This window comes from Armigeres subalbatus, chromosome 2, assembly GCF_024139115.2.
Source record: "Armigeres subalbatus isolate Guangzhou_Male chromosome 2, GZ_Asu_2, whole genome shotgun sequence".
NCBI lineage: Eukaryota > Metazoa > Arthropoda > Insecta > Diptera > Culicidae > Armigeres > Armigeres subalbatus.
The window spans coordinates 203,879,608-203,903,333 of record NC_085140.1 but is presented as its reverse complement, the minus strand read 5'-3'; the positions used below and the strand labels follow the sequence as shown (position 1 = coordinate 203,903,333).

At 37.1% G+C, this 23,726-nt stretch overlaps 1 protein-coding gene across 1 annotated transcript in view; it reads left to right on the top strand.

The window, feature by feature from the left end:
* Nucleotides 1–21,704, top strand: part of LOC134215783 (LIM homeobox transcription factor 1-beta) — a 32,635-nt gene extending 10,931 nt beyond the window's left edge. Inside the window, exons 2-4 of the mRNA XM_062694900.1 lie at nt 17,263–17,467; nt 19,609–20,315; nt 20,652–21,704. Of these exons, the coding sequence (XP_062550884.1) occupies nt 17,263–17,467; nt 19,609–20,315; nt 20,652–20,953 (1,214 nt within the window). The 3' untranslated portion in view covers nt 20,954–21,704. The remainder of the gene's footprint in view (nt 1–17,262; nt 17,468–19,608; nt 20,316–20,651) is intronic.
* Nucleotides 21,705–23,726: the final 2,022 nt, after the last annotated feature.

The following is a 23,726-nucleotide window of genomic DNA, read 5'->3' as shown; positions in this document are numbered from 1 at the left end:
TTGACTCAAAATTTTCATAGCTTTCTGTTGTAAATTGACTAGATCAAACTTTAGGTTTCAGAAATAATGGCCAAAATACTATTTTTGGTACAAAAAGTTCGTAAATAGTCTAGTTATTATTTTGGTACCTATTCTCAACCAAAAAAAATCGATTCGAATGGAAATCCTGTCTAATCATTTCATATTGAAAATTGGCTGGATCGGATTATGGACTTAAAAGTTATGGCAAAAATACTATTTTCTCTTATACACCAGAAAGTCACTGATACCGTTAGGCGGATTAATCAGAGTTTTTCTAAAATAATTTCTGACTACACCATTGTTAATACAATAAAATATAAGTTTTTCGTCATTTAATTGCAGATTTGATTTTTTTTTTCTAGTGATTCGATTATCCGGAGTGAAAAAAAAATCGATACTCGGATAATCGAGTCCGACCTGTATTCGCAAAATCAGCATCATGCTTATTTGTGTCCTTTTTCGCATCAAGCTAAACGGGAAGGAATCAACAAGAATGATTAAGAAGTTTCGATCAAAACAACAATGAGCTGCATATACCAAATATAATATTCTCTGATAAATTTGCGTACGAGATCATGATTTGCAAAAATCGCTCTCAATAGATAACGAACAACGATAGAAGCGATGCAAAGTTCGTTTATTTGGTAGGCTTGACTTCACGAGAGTGTTCACTTTTAAAGCTTTTTAATTCGATAACCAAGTCACCCACAAAGTGCAAACACGTCAGTTTCTTGTTGCTACTTTATAAAGGGGTGTAGTGTAAGGGGTTGTGGGCTTCGTGGCCGTGCGGTTAGCGACGTCAATTGTCTCTAGACGCATGTGCTGTGGAGTGTGGGTTCGATTCCCGCCCCGGTAAGGAGAAAACTTTTCGTAAAGCGAAGAGTTCTCCACTGGTCCACTGGGTGTTGTGTGAATGTCCTGTCCGTTGTCTCATGCTAGATGTTAAGTGTTCAGTCTGTGCGACCTCTGGTCGAAGACGGTGATTCTGTCTTTAATGAAGTGTTTTGAAGCTGTTTATAGAACATATTACTCTGTTATGAACAAGCCTTGCATAAGAGGTAAAATACCAAAAAATATTATCAAAAATGATATGCAGAATACTTTGGGCATAACATACTTAGGTATTTCAATACCTAACGAATAATAATTTGTGATGCGTTTGGTATTGTAGTAACAGAGTATGTTATGTCTGAAGTATTCTGCATATTAATTTTTGGTATTATTTGTTGGTATTATTTTTTGATATTTTACCTCTTATGCAAGGCTGATTCATAGGGTAAAATGCCCAATAGTGGACCCCCTAGTAGCGAAATTTTGCTCTTCCTGGCATAAGGAGTGGAAATTTTCAAAATATTAATTCTGCGTGATATCTAATATCAAGCTCTGCATCTCCTCTTCACGATACATACATGAAACACGCAAATACTCGACGTTATTCGTTGAAATTAACATTTTAAAGTCTGACTGAATTTGCCCTATAGTAGACCCCCTGGGGGTCCATAATAGGAAATTGCTTCCCTATAGTCGACACTTCATTTGATTTTTATGTTCCGTTTCGGGACGTTCTTCTTCCCTATTATGGACCCCCCAAAATATTCCTATAATGGACACTCTCGTGTTTATTTTTTATAGAATTGTAAAAAATCATCTATTTTTACTTTCCATAGCATTTCCAATGCATGTAATCAAATCATAGAACTGTAAGGTAGGTTCTCCCGATGGAATTTCATAGCAAAATGTTTACATTATGCTGTAACAATGCAAAAATGGCTGGAGGGTCCACTATTGGTTGGGGTGAAGTTTCATGCCCTCATGTTTAAATGTTTTAATATGGATTTTTTGGCTCGTACAAGTTCTTCTAGGAGTATATGACACAAGCAAAAGTTCTTTCGTCGATTTCACCATATTGTATGACGTCATATGACAATTTTTTACCCGTATTCAAATGGCGAGTGAAGTTTCATGCCCTCATGTTTATTTTTTTATATGGATTTTTTGGCTTAAGTTTTTCTAGGAGTATATGACACAAGCAAAAGTTTTTTCGTTGATTTCACCTCACATACATAAAATGTGTTGTTTGTATCTATGTTTTTCCATTTTCTGAAACTGCAGAGAAACTGATCCTAACACCAGTTTTTAAGAGATTTTAAAGCACTGGTAATATATAAGTGCCGTATCGCAGATAGAAATATCAATATTTTAGTAAGCAAATAAATAACGGTGGTTATCGGTTGTACTTACTGCATTTCATAAATCAACATTAACATTTATTTCAACATTATGTAACAAACAATTATTTGATATGCGTATGTGCCTGTATCTGGGCCACCACATGTTTCAATGATTAACAATATGATAAAGTTATGAAAACTCATATGTGAATATGTACATTATGTGGAAGATATTGATTTGGAAAATGTATTGGAGGTAACCATTTTCCCTTCGATGGGACTCGAACCCATGATCCTACAGTACGCTAGACTGATGCTTTAACCAACTAAGCTACGAAGGACCTCCGTCGGCCTTCGCAACCTAGCGGCTACTGAACGAGCTCGAGATTCCCAAATTGGACGCATAGTCAAATCACTCGCAATCCATTTTCTCAAGCCAATACTTCCACATGTGTATAGTACACGTCCACATTAGAGGAGCGTGAGTATTTAGAATGTCTGGCGGCTGTACAATATGATAAAAAAAACGAATCTAATAAAACATTCAACGTGTTCGTACCTTCAAATGTGTAACTGCCAGTGACGTCCGTACCTCTGGGCAGCGGACGTCCACACGTCCAAAACCAGCTCACTTCAGATTTTATTTCAGATCTGCTCAGAGGACTCACATTACGAAGCGTACATAACACAGACAAAAATAAACAAGAAGAACACACATACTAAAGCTTTGTTGTTGTGTTTTGATTTAGTGATTTTTATATTTTTTCATTTTTCAAAGTTAGGGTTAGTGATTTAGAGTGTGTAAGTTAGTCGAATGTTGCGGCCGATCGGTTGGGGCCCATTGATGACATGAGGACATGTGACGAGGTTGCATAAGCTTTCATGAATAACTCACGTGCGTTGACATCTGGGGGGGCTTGCATTCGCTTGTATCCTACGTAGATGGTTGACCTCCCTGGGGGGGGGGGATTTGGTGCATCTCGAAATAATGGGCACCACGTTGGTACGATCCTCGGGCGACTTGACGGAATGATCATAGGTCTTTTGGACAGTGATTTCAAGCCCAGCCACAGTGATGACACTGGCTTTGGTGGCAGTAAATATTCGTCGGAGCACCATGCCATCAAAACAATTCCAGTGTACATGTCCAGGAACATATCTATGAGCTTTCTACCAAATGCACCCGTGAAATCCGGTCACTTCCAAACTGCACCTTCACTTGGATATCGGCGGAGAGGCGTTGAACAATAGGGCTACGGACGCCACGTGTTTACCCGGGAGCTTTAGAAGGCTCCCAAAGAATTCTGCCAACGAGCCATACGAATTCACGATTAACTAGTAGACGACTTCCTCTTCGACTTTTTCTCGGCACATTAAACCGAAACCGAAACCGTATTCGGTCTTCTCTATTCCAGAGCTCCTTCATTACTCCCCCTTCGATCGTTTTTTTTTCATCTCCAATCCTCCCCATACCCCATCTCCTCGACCGCTCAACTCGTTTTTTTCCTTTTTTTCCTTCTCCTCATATGTGCTTCGGTAATCATACCACTGGCTCCCATTGAATTTTCCAATGAGAGAGATGTTAGCCGATCAGGATTTACACGATTAATTAAATAATTTAAAATCTAATCAAACTACGTGCAATATCTTACAATAATCTTTCTGGAGTTTTAAGTAGATAGTTAGTAAATAAGTAGTAGATAAGTGATAGTAGCATAGTATCTGTGTGTCAAATTCGTTTTGTCAGATTGTTAACGTGAACGGTAACAAATGATTGGAAGCATTGTTACAACCTCGACCATACCGGTTCCCCAAAACTAACATTATTGAATAAAAATCTTAAAAAATCGTATTTAAAAACGCTCTGTAATGCTTCACGGGAAATGAGCCTTCCAAATAAACAATAGATTAAAAAAAAACATTCTAACAAAAATTTCTAATCGATTGGTAAGGAAAATGGAAAATCAGTTGAAAAATGAACGGCTTCTTAACTACCGAAGTCTATATTTTTTTCGTGACGCGCTCATTTTTAAACCCTGCATCCGAATCGAAAACAAATAAGAATTCTGCTTCAAAAGGATTTATTTTTTATATTTCAAAATGTAAACTAAAGGCTTACAACTAAAGTAAAAATATTTGGAGATTAAAAAAACGTGCTATATGAACCGTTTGTTTGAGAAACTGCATATGTAACATTTTTGGCCAAATTTAGATTTTTATGTATTCTGAATACTCGTCCAATGTGTATTTATTCTTGCAAAAAACATGAAAAAAAAATTTGTTCAGGAATGTATGAAATTTGTTTCGTTAATTTGAGAAACTGCACATATACGCACTTTGAAAAGCAATAATGGAGTACTGCTTGCAGTTTTTGTACTGGAAGTCACCCAGAGTGTTAAGTTTCCGTATCGAAAAAATCGAAAGATACGGTGCCAATTTGACTTAATTGAATTGTTTTCTCGAAATTGTGTGGATATATGGATATATGCAGTTTTTCAAACAAATGATTCATATATTTGTAATACTGTTGAAAACAGAATATTCTCTCGAGCTAAAACAACCCAATTGTTTGCGCTTTACCACATCCGAACAAGATAAGACAATGGAAACTTCGTTTACGTTTGATTTCCTAAATAGGTAAGCTGAATACTGCAATGGAATTCATCATTTTAGTTATTGTGCATTATGTAACAGTAATATACTTTGCTAGCATCTAAAACTGGTTATCAACAAGCGAAATTTCTACCGCTTAACATTTGGTGACATTCCCGGCATCTTCTTGCCAATTGTTTTCCTCCCATTTTCCACGGAAGTAGAGCAATTCAATCCGCTATCGCCACCGAAATAGGTCGTAAATCATAATTAATTTCCCGACTCAGCTTATCGTACGCTACACATCATCTGTTTGGTTTCCCGTGCGTGTGCATGGTGATAACGAAAGCAAACATAAAATATTCGCGTACCGATCAGCCGATACCATAAAGTTATCAGAAATAGATAGTTGTATGTCTGTCACTTATGTCCCTTCTACTGATTAACAAAAAAACATGTAGCCAATACACATCCTACTGTGATATTGCCGTCTCACAGCTTGGAGTTAACTAAGTACTTTCATAGCAATACTCCGGTCTATGTTCTGTCCTATTTATCGGAAGCAGGGATATAATTGGTTAAAACGAACTAAATTCACCTAGCAGTGATGCCTTCATGAAATAAAATAGGACATTCGAGTGGTCAGGAGATTATAATTTATATGGTCCAACCAGGGCCGGATGTATCCGGGAATGGGTCCCTATAGGTATAATAGGTAATAGGCCAATTATTTACAGGGGCCCCCAATTGTACCAAAAATGTGTGGGTTTGGTGCATAAATGTCTGTGTGTGCTTGAGTGGATGGGAGTAAACTGCATATCTAGACCAACATTTGAAAAGGGCGTAACAGCCAAAATTTATTCCTTCTAATTCTTCGTCTACATATATAGCTAGCTATATGTGTGGAAGAAGAATCAGAAGGAACAAATTTTGGCTGTTATGCCGTTTTCAAATGTTGGTCTAGATATAACGTTCGAAATTAGTTAACAAACGTTCTTTTTTGTCGAAATTCTGTTTTGAAGATAAAATTATTTAATGAAAATGAAGGTTCCGATTATTTGATTACACTCAAACACTACGAGCTACTTGCAAATGAGTACGAATAAAGGTGGCCTCACACCTCCGTCTCATATTGGGTCTCATGGCATTTCAGTACATAAAAACCAAAATTTCGGCTAGCTTCAAATCTATGGGGACTAAAAATCAGCGACAAAATTTCCATAAATTGTTCCGTGACCCATAGGAAACCGACAGGTAATTCCGACAGGCTTCGGGGCATTTATCTGAAACTGGATTTTACCTTAATATCGATTTTAAACTATAGGTGCATCGTTATCGTCTATTTGGATTGTATATACATAGTCAAATATGCTTTGAAATCCTTAGTTCTGATCATGTGCTGAGAGTACCTTACCCATATCCATTACTATATCTGTCGGGGTTCGAAAAAATACTAAAATGAACCCAACATGATTACAAAACAAACTTCGCTTAAAATGTTCTCAGTTGAGCATTATATGATGGAGGGGGTCTTGATTTTTGCTTTAGAAAATTTGTGAACAGACCATAATAAACAGAGAGGACACCGTCTATTGTTGATGATGAGCTCACAAAGGAAACAACTCGCACAAGCCTGTAATTAGTGCATGGTTTCAAATGTAAAGCAGCACTCATCAAGTATCGAACTATATAATGCCGAAACATTTTTCCAATGAATTAAACTTAAAGCTACGTAAGTAACGAGTCTACTGCTCTAAAGCAGAAGATGGCCATGGTGTGTAATAGCACCGCCGTTGGCTGAGTGCTTGAGCTTGACTATTCAACGTCGATGGTGGATGGAAGCGATTAAAATTCAAGACTTAGTTCTGGCCCAAGAAGCAAGACGCCAACCTACAAACGTGGGATTTGTTTGTCAACCGACGATAGTCTGTCGGGCGGAAACAGACGATGACAACGTTGACGACGACGAAATGATGGTTTTCTATATTTGAAAGGATAGCAGCATTATTGTGGCGCAGAACATCCGAAGTGGTCGGTGTACTTTTGCGGGTGGAAGCCTTTTGTCAAAGGAAATGAGACTGTTTTCGTTTCAAATATTTGTACTTGGGATGTTCCTGCTGCAATCGGTGGAGTAAAAAGTCAAGATTGAAACGATATTGATAATGTTTTTGCACTTTCATTTACATACTGACTAGTGCTTCGTCTTAAGTGGAATGGAAGAAGAAGTGCTTTTACAGCGATAGTGGTTCGCAGAGCAGGGTGATATTACCGCTCTAGCGTCAATCTGGCAAACACTCTTGAAAAGACACGATTTCATGGAATCTTTCGGGGAGAGATTGAATGTGTTTAATGAAACTGTTCCATTTTCCATCTTACACTCTCATATTAATCATACCACGAAACAAAAGAATAAGCATCCATTTTATTGACTCTTTTTGTTAACGCATGACTGCTTATACTAATCATAAAAGTAACTACTTCGTTTGTTATTCATTCTTTCGCTAGGATGAAAATAGGAGCAAAAAAACCGAAACAGTCCATGTGGCATGACCTTGACTGGAAAAATCAATAATGTGTACAGAGTTAGTTTTGTCCGTATTTGTAAGTGGTGAAGGCTACGCAAACCGTAGAAGGTTCAGCCGCAACACGTTTTTTTTCGCGGCTAGCATCATTATCACATGTAACGAGTGTTCCAAGATACATGCATTCGTCGACAACCTCGAATAGCATCCATTTCATTTCTACATCGGGACCAACACTGTTTGGACTGCACCGTTTTCTGCCAGCTACCAGATATTTAGTTTTTATTGAGCATAATCGAGTCTGTGCCATTTCTTTTAGGAAGAACATATAAGTCCATCAAGCCAGCGATTTGTTTTCCTTTCCAGATTATTCCAATCACTTAGTGCAGGGCTGCCCAACGTACGGCTCGCGGGCCAGATGTGGTCCACGGCTACATTTTTCGAGGCCCGCGGTGTGTAAGAAAAAATAATTCAAAAACCAGCCGGCAAGCTTTTCTATCTGGCTCGAAAAGCTACATTTTTATTATTTATTGTTAAATGCTGTAAGTTATTACATGAAGTCATTACTACCGTGGACCCCCGATAATTTGAACGGTACCTCATTCAAATTAACGGGGCTCATTTTTAATTCGAACTTCTGGCTACTCTATGAGCATCACAAACATTGGTTTCTGGCTGCTCTCTTTGCTGGTTTGTTTTGATTCTGCGTTCCATTTCACGATGTTCCATTTTTCTTTTCTCGATTCCACGTATTAAATGACGTTTGAACCATTTTTAATTTGAACGATGTTCAAACCAACGGGGTTCAAATTAAAAAGTGTTCAGATTAAAAACGGTCATATTACCGGGGGTCCACGGTATTCTATGTTTTATTGTGAAGATATATTGGAATATCATTATCTGGAAAATAATGTCGGAGTCTCTACTGAGTCTCTAAATGTTTCAAATGGATATTATTGACCTCCAATCCAAAGACGGGTTTAGATCTAAATTTTAGAAAGAAACATCTTTCATGAGATATTTTCTCTATTCGTAAGCACCTGTGTGAACAGCTCTTTTAAATGGGATTGAGCTTGAGCTTGAGCTTGAGCTTGATGACCGCACAATTCGTAGTTGCTACTCCGTGATTGACCAGAACAATCGAAATTGCACAGGGAACCAATAGTTGGGGCTTGGGATTAGCTTTCCAACCTCAATGTGCACAGACCGAGAGTTCAGTAATTAAAGGATCAATAACGGCGCCGGCCACGTCCTTACGGTCATCTGGGAAGGGAAGGAATAGTTGGTGTGACATCTGTTGTTACTAGAGACCGAGATCACCTCTGCATCTCCACAGTTGCCACAGGAAGGATTCTTATTAGTGGGCGGGTTAGGTAGTTACACGGATCAGGATTCACCTTGGTAAGTGATGCGATCCATGCAACTTTGATAATATGAAAAAAATGCTTTTAATTATTTTAACCGGGATATTAATGCTTATATGAGTCGTCATCTATTATGACGAACTATTCAATGAATTATGAATACGAACTTAAATGCAAAAAAAAGAGAAGCATGTTGAAAACCCTATCAATTTATTCTATTTACTAGAAGAAAAATGTTCTGTGTATCAAATATATATATACAGGATTATTCCTTTACACGATTTTTTTCGCTCGTATTTTTGATCGTGTGACTTCAATTTGTCACCAAAACCATCGCAACATGTTTAAAAAAATCTTAAATAATTCAAAGCAAAATCACATGGTAATTACGATGCGTTAAACATTTGGGATGACTGCAAAATTGAAAAAATGTAAACTGTGTAAAAACAGAATCCTGTGTAGAAAGTCCATAGATGTTGTGAAAAATAGTCTAAAAAAATAAACGAAGTCTGGCTACTACAAAGAAAGTTATTCAAAATACATCTGCTTGACCTTCTCAGGGGTGGTTCTATTGTGAATTTAAAACTAAAAAGTTACTTCTATATAAATAGCCTGTAATAGATAAAAAGAAATATCTTGTATCGTATTCACTTCATTACATTTAAGATGAATGTTTATATATCAAATACCCCAAATCAGCATTCATAGCACTGATGAAGCCACTAACATCTTTAATAATGACATTGAATATAACTACATAATGAGAATTTTTTTTTGGAGAACTCTAGTGCTTTAATTAAATCATCCACATAATAATGAATAGATATTCTGCTGGACTCTAACTCTAACAAAACAGTATACAATCAAAGTTTTTTGCTCATTCATATTCACTAATTATTATTTTGGTAGAAAATGAAATTACTCTAGAGAAATTAAGTTGTATATATTTGTATCAGTTGATTACCGCCTTTAACAGTATACAGTTACAACGCAATAGGAGGCTAAGTAGAACTGACTGACTAAAGTTCCTTTTATCTTTATTCAATAAATTCAGTCGAATTATACTTTACCTCCCTTAGCTTCGATCTGCGACCGGTAGCACGCGCCCTGTTGGTCATTGAAAAAACGGTATAGGAGAGTACGTGTCAATTTAATTCCCAAATTTACACAGCTTTATTCCATCTACGGAACGGTACTGGATAGGTTCCCATTAAGCCCATTTCGTACAATCCTACCAGCACAGGATTACATCCTCCCGAAGAACCATTCTGCATTACTCGAACACCATAGAGCCATTGAAGATCGCGCTGCAAGATGTTTATAACAAATTATATTGACTGAACTTCAATGACCCATGAGACCGACTGCAACACAGAATTATTCCTACCACATGCGTCTCCTGAAGAGTTATAATTCATAGCCCAGGGTATCGATCGACCCGATATTGTAGTTCAACCTTCAAACGTGGCAACCTAAAACCATGTTTTTTTAATATTTGATTTCTTGAATGTGTCAGTATAGTACGAAAACATTGATTCATGTCATAAAATATTAAATATAAAACTTTATTCCACCGGAAGGATAAACTCTTTAGTGTGGAAGATAAATAAATTTAAATTTATGAAAAACAATTCAGGGTGAAAAATGAAAAATGAAAAAAATATTAAAATAGAGCGTTAATGAATAAAGCTTCCAAAGAATGATTAAATTGGTTATGATTAAATCATTTAACTCTATGATTAAAGATTTATATGTAAATCGGAAAGAACTCACAGGATTCCGTTGGCGATGATATCTAGCTTCGTACTTCAACTTATTCCGAGAGGCTTTCCTCGTCCTTCATGTCTTCGGGATATCCAGGATTGAAACAAATTTTGATGATATAGCAGTTCTCCTAGCCACAAACAAAATTCTCCAAAAATTCATCGTAAATATTAAGGTAGCACTTAACAGAACTTTTATTTATTTTTTTCTGAACAGCTCTTTTAAATGGGATTCAGTAAAAAGTAATTGTTGATTCTCGTTATCTGAAGAAAACTTTAAATCCTGCTTGCGAATTTTGGTCATTGATAGCGAAATCAATATGTGTCGATTTTCTGGCCGTTAGTAGGTGTTAGTACCGAAAATTGGCCCGTAGCTTGAAAAGGTTAGTCTTAGTTTCGTTCAGTCGGTCACTCCCCACTTTTAGAAGCTCAGCCGGGGTCCGTTTTTCCCAGGGGCCTTACCGTTCTATAGCTCTTGAGCAGCCTTCCTAGCGTGGGTGGCTCCACTGCTTGTCCATCATCCTCGATCCTGATTCTGTTTGTACCCTCTCTGCCCGATTGTCCATTCAACAGTAACTCAAAGTGCTTCATCCACCTAGCAGTCACCCGGTCGTTTTAGTGATGAACTTTATTCAATTTTCAAAAATGCCGGTCGGTCAACATATTTCCTTGTTATCAAAATTAAAATGACCACAACTCCGTGAAATATCAACCGATTTTGTTGGTTCTGACAGCGTTCGACGGGAAAATAGTTTTAGAAAACTGGTTCAAATTTATGGTCAGACCGCTGGATACCGGGGATAATCCGGATTATTTGAAGGCATATCAAAAATGTATTTTTTTAGCGCTTGTATTTTTCACTTTAGTGAAATGTTTTTATATTGTTTACAGAAACTAGAGCTTTTCCTTATTTAATTGATATGTTGATGTCACAGAATCGGATAACAAACGCCTGAGATATCGCCGATTCCGTTAAACCGGTTCCACCTATTGTAGCACGCACGCTGTTCTTGTAGACAGCGTTCTTGCACCAAGTGGTACCTTATGAAATAACGCCTGGTGCAGTGTTTCTGAGCAAATATTTGAAGCACAATTGTTCTAGAGGTTTGCGTCGGTCCGAAAATCGTCGTTGGCGACGGCGGTCAAATCTTCTACATTTGGTAAGAAAAATCGTATGAATTTCTCGGTAATTATCTTCTTTCGGATTTTTCAAAAGAGTTTACTTGAGTCTGATATTCCTTGAAAAAATAATTTCAATTATGTTTAATTTGAAAGAAAGCTTGAAATTTAAAAAAAAATCTTTTTTTTTTCGAATTTTCATTGGATTTTTTTTCACTTGATATTTTTAGGATTTTCCAAATTGTTAGAGACAATGAGTTCAGTGTTTCTAAAATAAATTCTTTTCACCTTGGGGCCGTCCAGAAACCACGTGGTCATATATGGGGGGAGGGGGGGTTTGGAAAATGACCACGATAAGCCACATGGGGGGAAGGGGGGTGTTGCTCTCGAACCACGTGGTTTTTTTACACGAAAAACTTTTGGTAAATAACAATAGCGGTGTAAAAAATACAAATCAATAAAATTTAATGATTTAATCATTAAACGCAAAGCGCATCTTAGAGCCTATGCCCACGTAGCGTCTTTTCAAATCAGCGTTAAAAAGACGCAGGTATGTATCGAGAAAAACCGGTAACGCAGCGTCGGTCGTAACGCCGATGCATAGCTGCACTATTTGACCATCTGAGCCTTAGATCCTTTTTCCATAAAAAAATATACGAAAAAACAGGTTGCGATTCAGTCTCAATTTCCACAACAAAAATTTGGAAAGGAAAAATGGGAAAATATAAAAAAAATCCGCCACGCCACCGCCGCAGATGTTTTTTGGCATCACGCCGCCGACACTTTTGCATCAGCGGACTGCAGCTACAAATTTGAAAAATATTCATGTTTTTACAATAATCCAAGAAAAAAACTTCAAAAGAATTTCTTGTGGATATTCAGGAAAAATCCAGTAAAGAAATTTCCTGTAAAAACTTTGACATTACTTCATATAATCCTGATAAAGTGCTGGCATTCAGAATGAGTTTTGAACAATTCTCTCTGAAAAATTTTGCTTGGAAATTTTGCTACAAATTGTTAATGAAAAAAAAACAAAACATCTCCAGTGTAAATTGAGAAAAAAATTCTTTAAAACTCCGAAAAAAATTCCATGTGAATTCTGTCTGAAAATTCAAAACAGTCCCGTGGGAAATACATATAATTTTCGGTGGAAAAAAATGTTCAAATTTTCATATTTTTTTTACATTTTAATGAAATTTTCTACGACAAGTTCTTTCAAATCTTCACCAGAAATTCTTCTTTATTTCCAAAAAAAGTTTTTCGAACATTTTAAGGAGTGCACTTCAAAATGTTCAGTCTCCAGTTAGCTTTGCGAGCAAAGGCGTAGGGTTGTTAGGATGTGTTCGGGTGGGAAACATTCTCGACATCCTAGGTATAGTGTATCCATCGTACTAGCTACACAAGATATATAATCGTGCAATGGCTGGCATATAAAAGCTTTCAATTTATAACTAAGGAAATGCTAATAGAATATACTAAGTTGAAAAGCAGACCAACTTCCAGTTGGAATATGGAGCCATAGAAGAAGAAGAAGAAGACTTCTAAATTTTTCAATAAAAACTCTTCTGAATTTCCGAAAGATATTAAACAGCCAATGCCACATGAAACACTTTGATATTTCCGTTGATTTTTTGTTTTTGGATTTTTTTTTCAAATTTGGAATTTTGAAATTAAAATTTTTCGGAATACTTTTTTACGCTCTTTGTGAATTCTATCACATTTTTTTAAATTTTCCAAGTATTTTTTTTATTCGAGACATTATTTAGAATTTCCACGGAAGAGTCTATAGATTATCTTCAAAAAATTCTTTGGATTTTCAAAAAATAAATCTTTAGAATTCTCGAGATTCTTGTTTTTTTAATTTGTACCATAAATTCTTCAAAAATTTCATCGGTAATTCATTCTTCTTCGGGAAGTCATTTTGATTTCTTTGTAGGTTCAGCTAAACATTGCTTCAAATCTTTACCATGCAAAGATGCACAGGAAATGATTTAGAAATTTTAAAGAATTTTCACAACAGAAAATCTTTAAAATTTTGATTTAATTTTTTAAGGAATTCTTTAAAAGTACAATTTTTTCGTTAGTTTCACTTGTAAAAACATCGGAATTTCCTCGGGAAATTCATTATTGGTGTTGCAGATGAACTTTTTTCGATTTTCTACTGGAAAATCTCAGGAATTTCCATCGGAAATATTTTGGCATATTCCGAATAGTTTGTTTTGGAAATTTAAAAAAAACTGCTGAAAATGTCTAAGAATTTCTTTTGGAAAACGAAAAAAATTTCCATTGGAAATTAAGAAGAATTTCCTTTGAAGATTCATTCAAGTTGCCCAGGATTTTGAAAAAAAAATCTTCAGAGATTTTGTAAAAAAAAGTAAGCTGGATTTTTTTTTCTAATTTATATTGAAACCTGTTAATACCTGTTAATATTGGAATGTAAACTAATTTGATGATTCTGAAAGCAAAACTGGAATTTCAACAGGAATGCTACTCAAAAGAAAAAACAGTAGGAGGTTTTATTTGCATCTCTAAGATTACATATTAACTTTGTGATTCTCTGATAAACATTTTGTTGTAAGAGTTCAGTTCAGATGCTTCGCTGAGGTTAATATATCTTAAGAATTTCCTGTACCTCCAGAGCTACGGAAGGTCCCAAATACTCTTAGGAATCTATAGGGATATTCAGTGATGAACTTTATAATTATTTAAAAAAAATCACTGATAAAAAAAATTAAAAAAAATTAATATAGGGATATTTTGGAAAATTTCTAAACCATTACAATTTTTTCTCGAAATTTTTATAACATATTCGCGAGTCCACATTTTTTTGTATCCTCCTGATGCATCGAAGGTATACGAGTTCTAAATATCCTAATACCCGATACACATTACAACATGATAACATCATCAAAATGTTCGAATTCATAAAAATTAATAATTTCCATGCCGGGTTTAGTTTGATTTTGAATCAGTTGAAATTGTCCATCTTCAAAATTGATCGGTTTAACCATATGTTTTAGTTATTCAAGGTTTTTTTTTTAATTTTTTTACTTGAGAAAAAACCACGTGGTCTTAGGGGGGGGGGAGGGGGGTTCTGCCAAAAGACCACGATAAGCCACATGGGGGGAGGGGGGTTGAAAATCTTCAAAAATATGACCACGTGGTTTCTGGATGGCCCCCTTCCATAGATTTTTTTTGAATTTCCAAGGAAGTTTCTCCGGACACCTTCTTAGGACACCTTCTTTGGCAAATTCAGAAAAGCTTCAGAAGAATTTCATTTGGATAGGAAAAAAGAAAAGCTTGAGCGTTTTTTTTTCTTATTTCTTACTTACTACTCAGTACTGAATAGTTAATGTTAAACAGTTATTGTAAAATGATATTCTTTTTCCGAGATCTTCACAGCAAAGCGCTTAGTTAGTAAACATCTGCGGATATATCAGCAGAAAGAAACGTTTATTTATTGTGACAGTCAAAGGGGCCGCCCTTATCGTACGTTAATTTAGTCGAATTTTAACCGAGATTTGCACAGCCAAGATCGGTGGCAAAATTTAAGTGTGTAAGTAATAGAAACATTCGCTCAAAAATGTAGTGTAAACGATTTCGTTGGGCTATTTTTCCCATGGGTACATTTGAGACCATTCTCCCCTACAAAAATATTGTAATGACTTTTACAAACCATGAAGATAGATACCCATATTTGTATACACTGGATTTTGTTTTTACACGATTTATATTTTCTCAATTTTGCACTCATCCTAAATGTTCAACGCATATCAATTATCGTGTGCTTTTTCTTTGATTTATCCTGGATTTTTTGAAACATGTTGCGAAGAGTTTGGTGGTAAATTGAAGTCACACGATCAAAAACACGAGCGAAAAAAAATCGTGTAAAAACAAAATCCTGTGTATGTAATTGGGAAAAGGTATTACTATGGCCATGGGGTACTATTGGCATAGAAACCTCGCGGTTAATAACTGTGTAAGTGCTGAATGAATGAGCAGCGAGGCGGCAATGTCCCAGTGGGGGATGTAATGCCAATAAGAAGAAGAAGAACAAATAATTAATGGATCTTCCCCTAGAGATAGTTCAAATTGTTTTTTTTTATTTGTCGTTAGCTTTAATTTGTTACTGTTGTAATTTCTAACCCACGCTAACGGAAGGTCCCTGGGTTGAAGCTGAGGGTAGCATCTTTAGCGTCCTTCGCACAGTTTGACTGAGCCGGACAAGCACATATCATTTGTTTGTTGGAGTGATATATAGATCTATCTACAACTATCTTCAAGGGTAATTGTGACTTACAGCTTCCTTGGTGGTGGTGGCCCAGCTACTACGCGTGATCCTAAGCCTCTTGCGCTTTCAGCAACTGATAGCAGCTTAGCTTTACCAGCAGTTTTAAACGTATACGACTATTCACAACGTGTGCACATTGGTGGTGCTATAGGAGAGACGGGGGTGAAGCGAACAGGGGTCCCGTTTGAGCTTAATCGTTACAAATTTGGCAATCTATCAAGTGGATCTTGCTTGCTTTAACTTATGAGCTGGGCATGTTTTTTACGATATTCAAATAATGAAAACTATTCTGATTTTTCGGGTGAGACGCGCGACTACAAAACAAGACCATGCGGAGGGTGGCTGGGTTCGATTCCCGGCGCCGGTCCGGTGGACCATATGAAGTACATACATTTTTCACCGACATTTTATTTTGAAAATCACAAAATCTGATTGTTTTCCACCAAATAGGCTTCAAGACATCGTAGTGCTTCAGTTTAGGATTCACGTAAGTGGTTTACTGCCGCTAATCGCAAGTCGAGCACATCTGTATATGGACGCCATAGACAGATGTGTTCGACTTGCGGTTAGCGGCAGTTTAGGTCTTCAATACTTTAACTTTTTCCAATTGAAAATTATGCGATTCCTTAGGGTGTCCATATTACTCCCAGCCCCCATACAAATGTGGTTTCATCTCTGTATCGGAAGTATGACGCATTTCCCAGTCACTGCTGAGCGAAGTCTACGAAATTGCTTATAAACAATGTACACATATCCAAATCCTTCAAACCTTGTATCCAAATACGTAGTGAACGAATTCATTATGCACAAACAAAAATACTGAGAAAACTCCTGAATTCCATATCACCATTTGCTTATCGCATGTACATTCTGTAGCATCCGATATCAATCGCTGTTTTGCACCTGTTCAACTCCCATTGGAACATATGTACGTCCCCTTCATGCCGCTACATATTGATATGCAAAGCAAGTAGGAAGTAAGGGAAAATGTGCTCAGCGAGCAGCGGTTTATCCGTATGTATTTTCGAAGGCCACCACAAAGTTTTCATGCACCCATAAACAAACAAAATGCTACACGATGTTCGGGCTTTGGGCGGATAAAATGTATGCATGTTTATTTGAGTTTGCCTTCGTGTTCCAACAAACTGCTCGCCCGGTTTGGGTTGCTGACAAATCGGTGATATTAGCGATTAAACAAGGCCGAGAAGCCGCGTAGGCTAACCAAACGTAAACTTTATCTGTATTTTGATGACTTTTTTGTACCACATGAAATCATGTGCAGTATCAAATATTCGTTTTGCTATATTTTATTTATAGTAACATTGATTTACAAGATCCTTTTAAATAATAACCCTTACCAACTGTATTTATAAGTAAATAAGCCGTGGACTAATAGACTTTTTATTTCTAATTTTACAGACATCGTTGGAACGATCAAAAGCGAAAAGGCACAGGAAATCTGCGAGGGATGTGGCCAGAAAATCAAAGACCGCTACTTCATGAAGCTTTCTCCGGACCAGTACTGGCACGAGCAGTGTCTGCTCTGCTGCATATGCCACATTCAGCTCAACCAGTCCTGCTTCACAAAGAACACCAAACTCTACTGCAAAGACGATTACTACCGGTAAGCTACATGTTTAACAGAATTATCGTCAAATCGGCTAAGAAGCGTTAAGGCGTTGGTTTGCTTCAGCTGAAATATATCATAATCTGCATGCTACGCGAATATGGCTGTCTGGAGATAACTTTTCTCTATAAGCCAATTTCCCGTAAATCTGTACGTCAACTTTCTTTGTACAACATCGGAAAGTTTCCTGCCAGGGAAAACCAACTCAGATGAAAACTTTTGCGTCACAACACAGTGCTTGTAGAAAATGTTTAAATGTGGCCAAGATAATCGACATTGTTACTGTTTTAAATTGGGCTGTGACGCACGATTCCGCAGCTCTCGTGTCAATAACAGTCACAGTCAATGAGGAAGGGTTATTGTATTGCGAGTGGATGCCAAAAGGATACGTCCCATTATTGGAGCAAAACTTTTTCATTGGGAAGGAATGTGCAGTGGTATAAACCTTCACGGAAAGTCAAGTATTTCTTGTGCTTCATACAACACTGAGTTTGCCGGATAAACTCTAACCTTCTCGCAGCCTTCAGCATAACATTCTGCAAAATTGAAATAAGTGTTATAACTCTTCATCGTAAATGGAGCCATCCAGCTTCACACTACTGTTTTTCGTTGCTTCTCCATATATTTTTCCACATAAACGTTGACCGATTTGGCTGAAATTTTGCCCAGAGCATCAGGGTATCAAATAGAACAGAATAAGAAGGCGGTCCATCAGGAAATTAAAAAAAAACGTTTTAATTTGTACATGTTTATGGAACAATACAACGTATGGAATTGATAGGCCTAGGATTAAACCCATGAATTTCTTCATATGATACAGGTGCCGTTTAGGCCGAGGTAGAGCAATTATTCAGTGGTTGTGTATCAGGAAATACACTAAATTTGTATTATGAAGAAGATTTGCATTTTTACCAACATTGATCCCTGCAGTGCCAGCATGAAGAAACATCGTACATCTTGAGGAACCAGAAAACCACATCACGTCTTCCCCTATTTCATTCTCTTGCCTCCATTATTATAGAAGCACACAAAAAGTAGGAACACTACGGAGCAAAACTTATACACATAAGAAAAAAGCAAGAAAAGATAAACAGCCATAATCTTGAATGGTGGTTGCGCGCGAATGGATACGTCAACGACGTTTTTTTTCCTATCTGCTTCCCTTCTTGGTCGTATCACGTTTTACTGCCGACGCCATTTAGGTTACCACGCCTTCAAAACGAGCTCGTAAAACATTTTTTATTAAATCTTACAGCTCGTTGCTTTAATGGTGGCGCCACCGGTCAACAGTTCGTCGGTTCAATCGTTGACCACCAAGTTTTGCCGCATAATATTCCCAACGATGGCTACAAACGGTTATGATAATGGGGAACGTATTGATTGTATTTATATTATAGAAAACAATCCAGCTAAGATATTGAGAAAAAGTAGATTGATTGAAGTTTAACACACTATGGTATACAAAATGAAATATGTTTTTGTCATAAAACAAAAATCAAAGTTTTTTTTAACCTTGGTTAAGGGACTAGAATTTTGAACAATAAATACGTTATCTCGCTTTTTACATCTAATTTTTAAAAAGTAGCTAGTTCGTGAGATTGCTAAATTTCTAGCTCCACAAACCCTTATAAGGCAGAGCCAGGTTACCATTATTGCATTCGTATATCATCAGGCTAGCACGATGATACTTTTATGCCCAGGGAAGTCGAGACAATTTCTAATCCGAAAATTGCCTAGACCGTCACCGGGAATCGAACCCAGCCACCCTCAGCATGGTCTTGCTTTGTAGCCGCGCGTCTTCTGAGCTAATAAGCCACTTAATAACACTCATTCTAAGTCAAAGCTAATCCCAGACAATGGAACGCACGAAAATGCCTTAATCATTAATACTGAACGAGAATGTGCCAAATTTATCCCCAATATCCATGTTTGAAAACATGGTGAACAAGAATCCACATCACTCCATCATACCGCAATGATATCCACTGCATGTTTTCGGTACCTTCTTTGTCTCAACATCAAACGACCTGCCGCTATACATCGCGATTCCCGACCATGCAGTGAATCCAGATAACGAACAGGTCTAACTACTATGTGTGTATCTCTAACAATGTGATTCTCATTCCGGTTCGTTTCAGAATTTACGGCCTTTCGCCGCTACAGCAGCAACAACAGCAGCAAAACGTGTCCCGCGATTGTTACGGCTGCGGCGAACGAATTGCGTCCAACGAAATGGTCATGCGAGCGAAAACCCTGGTGTACCACCTGAACTGCTTTCTCTGCTATACCTGCAACAGGCCACTGCAAAAGGGTGAACCTTTCTCATTGAGAGCCGGTAAACTTATTTGCCAACACGACTTAGAGAAAGACATGTACAGTACACTGCACACGTTACATCCCCATCACAATCAGCACTCGTTGTACAGCGAAGACGATTACCTGCTGGAGGACGGTTTGCGGTCACGCGATGGCCGTCGCGGCCCTAAACGGCCCCGGACCATACTTACATCGGTGCAACGGCGTCAGTTCAAGGCATCATTTGATGTCTCTCCAAAGCCATGCCGGAAGGTACGGGAAGCGCTTGCCAAGGATACGGGCCTCTCGGTGCGGGTTGTGCAAGTCTGGTTTCAGAATCAGCGCGCCAAAATGAAGAAAATTTCCCGGAAAAGCAAATCATCAGCTCAAAGTAACGGCAACAGCGACGGCGATAAGAGCCACTCAGACAAGGAGGAAAAGTCGATCAAGCTGGAATCACCCGTGAGCGATCACAGTCACTATTTGGGCGTCGATGGATCATACGGATCGACCAGCCAACCGCTGAATCCCAACTTACCTTATTCACCAGGTATGAAATTAATTAATAACTTCATTATGCAGAATGACATTAAAACTGATTTATTTAAAATACTCTCACACTCAACTCATTTCACAGTATTCGGTAAATTTTACCGAAATCTCAACAGCAGAACTGTTCGGTAATTATTTTACAGATGTTTTGTAATTTTTTCCATTGTTCAACTGTCAAAATCACCGAAAATCAGTAAAATTATTTACGAACAGTTCTGCTGTTGAGATTTCGGTAAAATTTTACCGAATTCGGCGATTTATTTTAAGTGTGCTATATATGTCTATTTCATATTATAAACAGAATTTACATAACGACTAATGTTTTCAATTCCAGATTTCCCTGAAAACTCCGATGCCAGCATGTGCAGCAGTGACATATCGCTGGACGAAAGTTTCGACAACCTGGACGAAGCAACGTCCGATACCATGTCGTTGCAGAACTTGGACCTGCAATCGACTCTGAACGGTAACAGTAATAGCAACAATACCACAAATAATAACAATACCAGTGCCAGCTTAGTTAACCACAATAACAACAATATCAACGGACTTATACCAGGAACCAGCATCACCCACATAGATAAGCTGTATCTAATGCAAAACTCGTACTTTAACGGCGCCTCTATAGAGCAGTGATTGTGTGGACTAAAGTAGTTTGCAAAAAAAAACATAGACTTTTGTAAAAACAGGAGTTTTCTAAATAATAATTGAACAATTTAAGACGAAAAGCAACTGCAAAGATATAAACTTTTACACATTTTCGAAAGGCTCGGTTCAAAATGTATGTATATTTGGAAGATATGAATTCTGAACAAAACTCTAATTTTCATAATGACTAAACTGCTTTTGAACGTATTTCAGTTCGATGTAAATAGAAAATCCAGCAAAGACTGAACTAATTTGCGGTCATAGGCAGTAAAAGTATTCATTGTATATAACAATTTTAAGTAAATCATTTTTCATTATTTGATTAACAATCGAAAAACTTTTAGAAAACTGTGTTATACCATCTATTCAAAATAGCTGTCATAATTCACGTGAACATTGATGCTAGTCAAAAGCAATTCGATACAAGGATGACTATTTTTTATGTTTATATTAGCATGCAATGAAAATACTAGGCAACTTTTTTACTTTCCTATTCAGAGTTTTCCAACTAATAGGTAAAGAATCGTCTATATATAATGTAAATATAGCAGTTCCTCGATATATTTGGTTTGTGTCGGATGGAAACGCAGATTATTATATATTTTGTTATACACAATTATTTAAGGTAAAAAACAGGAAACAAGTCATTTGAATTAGTATGTTAAGTAACATAGAAACATCACTTTGTAAGCAATGTAAAATTTTAGGAAAAATTAAACTAATTGAAAATGAAAACTTATTTGTTTGTTATTCTACTTAATTCCCCTACATCACGCTTCCCGATCATGCTCCGATAAGTCATAGGCATATTGTATACGTTTGGGATAATGAACGTTAGGCATAATTCTGCCTTCTTTATGTCATGGGCAGTTCCTTGTGGTATTTTATGCCTGACGTATATTATGCCTAACGTCCATTATGTCTCACACACTTATGCCATATTCAGATCATTATTTTTGATGTACTCAAAACGCTTGAGTAACAGAGTGATTTAAATTTTGACTTTTTTACCCCCGGGGTGCTGGGGGTGCTGCCCAAATGGTCCCGCTCCCTAATCGTTTCGCAACAAAGACGGCCTGATTAATTGTGAAATTTCCCATGTTGCCGATGTACTTATAAAATTTTAGAGCTCAAACAGAAGCGTTAGGGAAAAGTTTTCCACGAAAGTTACTGTTTTCATAGTAATTTTCATACAAACTTCAAACCGTACGTGCTCATTCAAATTACATCCAAATTCGCTAAAAAATTGGGAGGATTATTAAAATGGCAAATACAATAATTTAAGCATCGCGGGGCAAAAAAGTCAAAATTTGAATCACTCTATTGAGTAGTCATATATTTTTGTGCTACGCTACTAACATTGCTCTTAATATAACATCTGACACTATAGAGTGAAATTTCTTTAAAACGGTACGGCACGTGCAGGGATTGAATCCTAAAGAGAAAGAACAAGTCTCTCACTTATTATCTCTGTATACATATAAAGGTTCCCCCAAACACACGCGACGCGACAGTCGCGACGCGATTCTATCGCTTGGCGACAGCGATTCTGTCGCCGTTGGTATGGAAGCGTAAATAGAACATTGCCAGCAGCGACCCAACGATAGAATCGCGGCGACTAGTTGTCGCCGCCGCGGCGATGGAATCGCTTAGGTCTGGGGAAGCCTTAAGATATGTAGCATACCGCGAGAGCCTTTTTTCGCAAGCTAGCATGGTAGAGAACTGATTCGGGAGGCTATACCCCATGATGAATTTCTTTTAGAAAGCTCCAAATGCGGGGAGCACTGGCTCTGATGATGCATAATTTCAACTTGTTTTACACAGCTGTGCAGTAACTAACACGAAAGAAGCGAAAACAAAGCGAGAATCGCCATTTTTCTGTGGGGGCTGCCTATCCGATTCTGTTTTTTTGTATTTGTATACAAGTTTGATAAATTTGTTATCATAGCTTGTTATGAACAGTTTTTGCCTCTCTTTTATCGTTGTTCGTTATCTATTGAGAGCCATTTCTGCAAACCCTGGTCACGTGTCATTTAAATGAAATTTTGCCTCAAACGCCTCAGATAACATATTTACAGCAATGCACTGTGACTAAAATCGCGGTTTTAGTGCGTTTATTTAATAGTACCTTCATTATGTGATTAAGCGTAATGGCGTCTTATCGACATTTTAGTCTTTGGAGGTATTCCGCTTTATGAAAAATCCCACTGGAAGTGAGATTAAAAATATATTTTTTCCTCTTTACAACATGTAAGGTGTATATGTATTTACGAGAGTTGTAGCAAAAGTTATCCTGAAAAACTTTGTTAAAGACACCAAGCTCGTAATATTATTACTTTTGGAGATTTATTGCTTTTTATGCCAACAAGCTCGGAACATGTTCGACGTATAAGCATACCACGGTGTCTTTGTCTAAAGAAACTTATTTTCCAAAAAATAGTATCTCTGAAACACCCACTACACGATATTATAGGCTTCCCTCTTTCACGTAAGTGCAATTATAAAATGTTCTATCGCGGGTCATTTGTCCATATATTTTTAGTGGAGGTGAGTTTGGTGGTGAATAAGATTTATATGGAGTTTGCACTAAAAATACCCAAAAAATGCAAATTGTTTTATATCCCCCGATAGAACATTTTAGTTTACCCACGACGTGAAAGCCCAAGTAACATTTTAAGTTTTATAACGCTCTTGAAGACCATAATTTACTCTACACGAGTGTTATAAAACTATCAAAAAACCAAAATGTTACTAGGAAGAG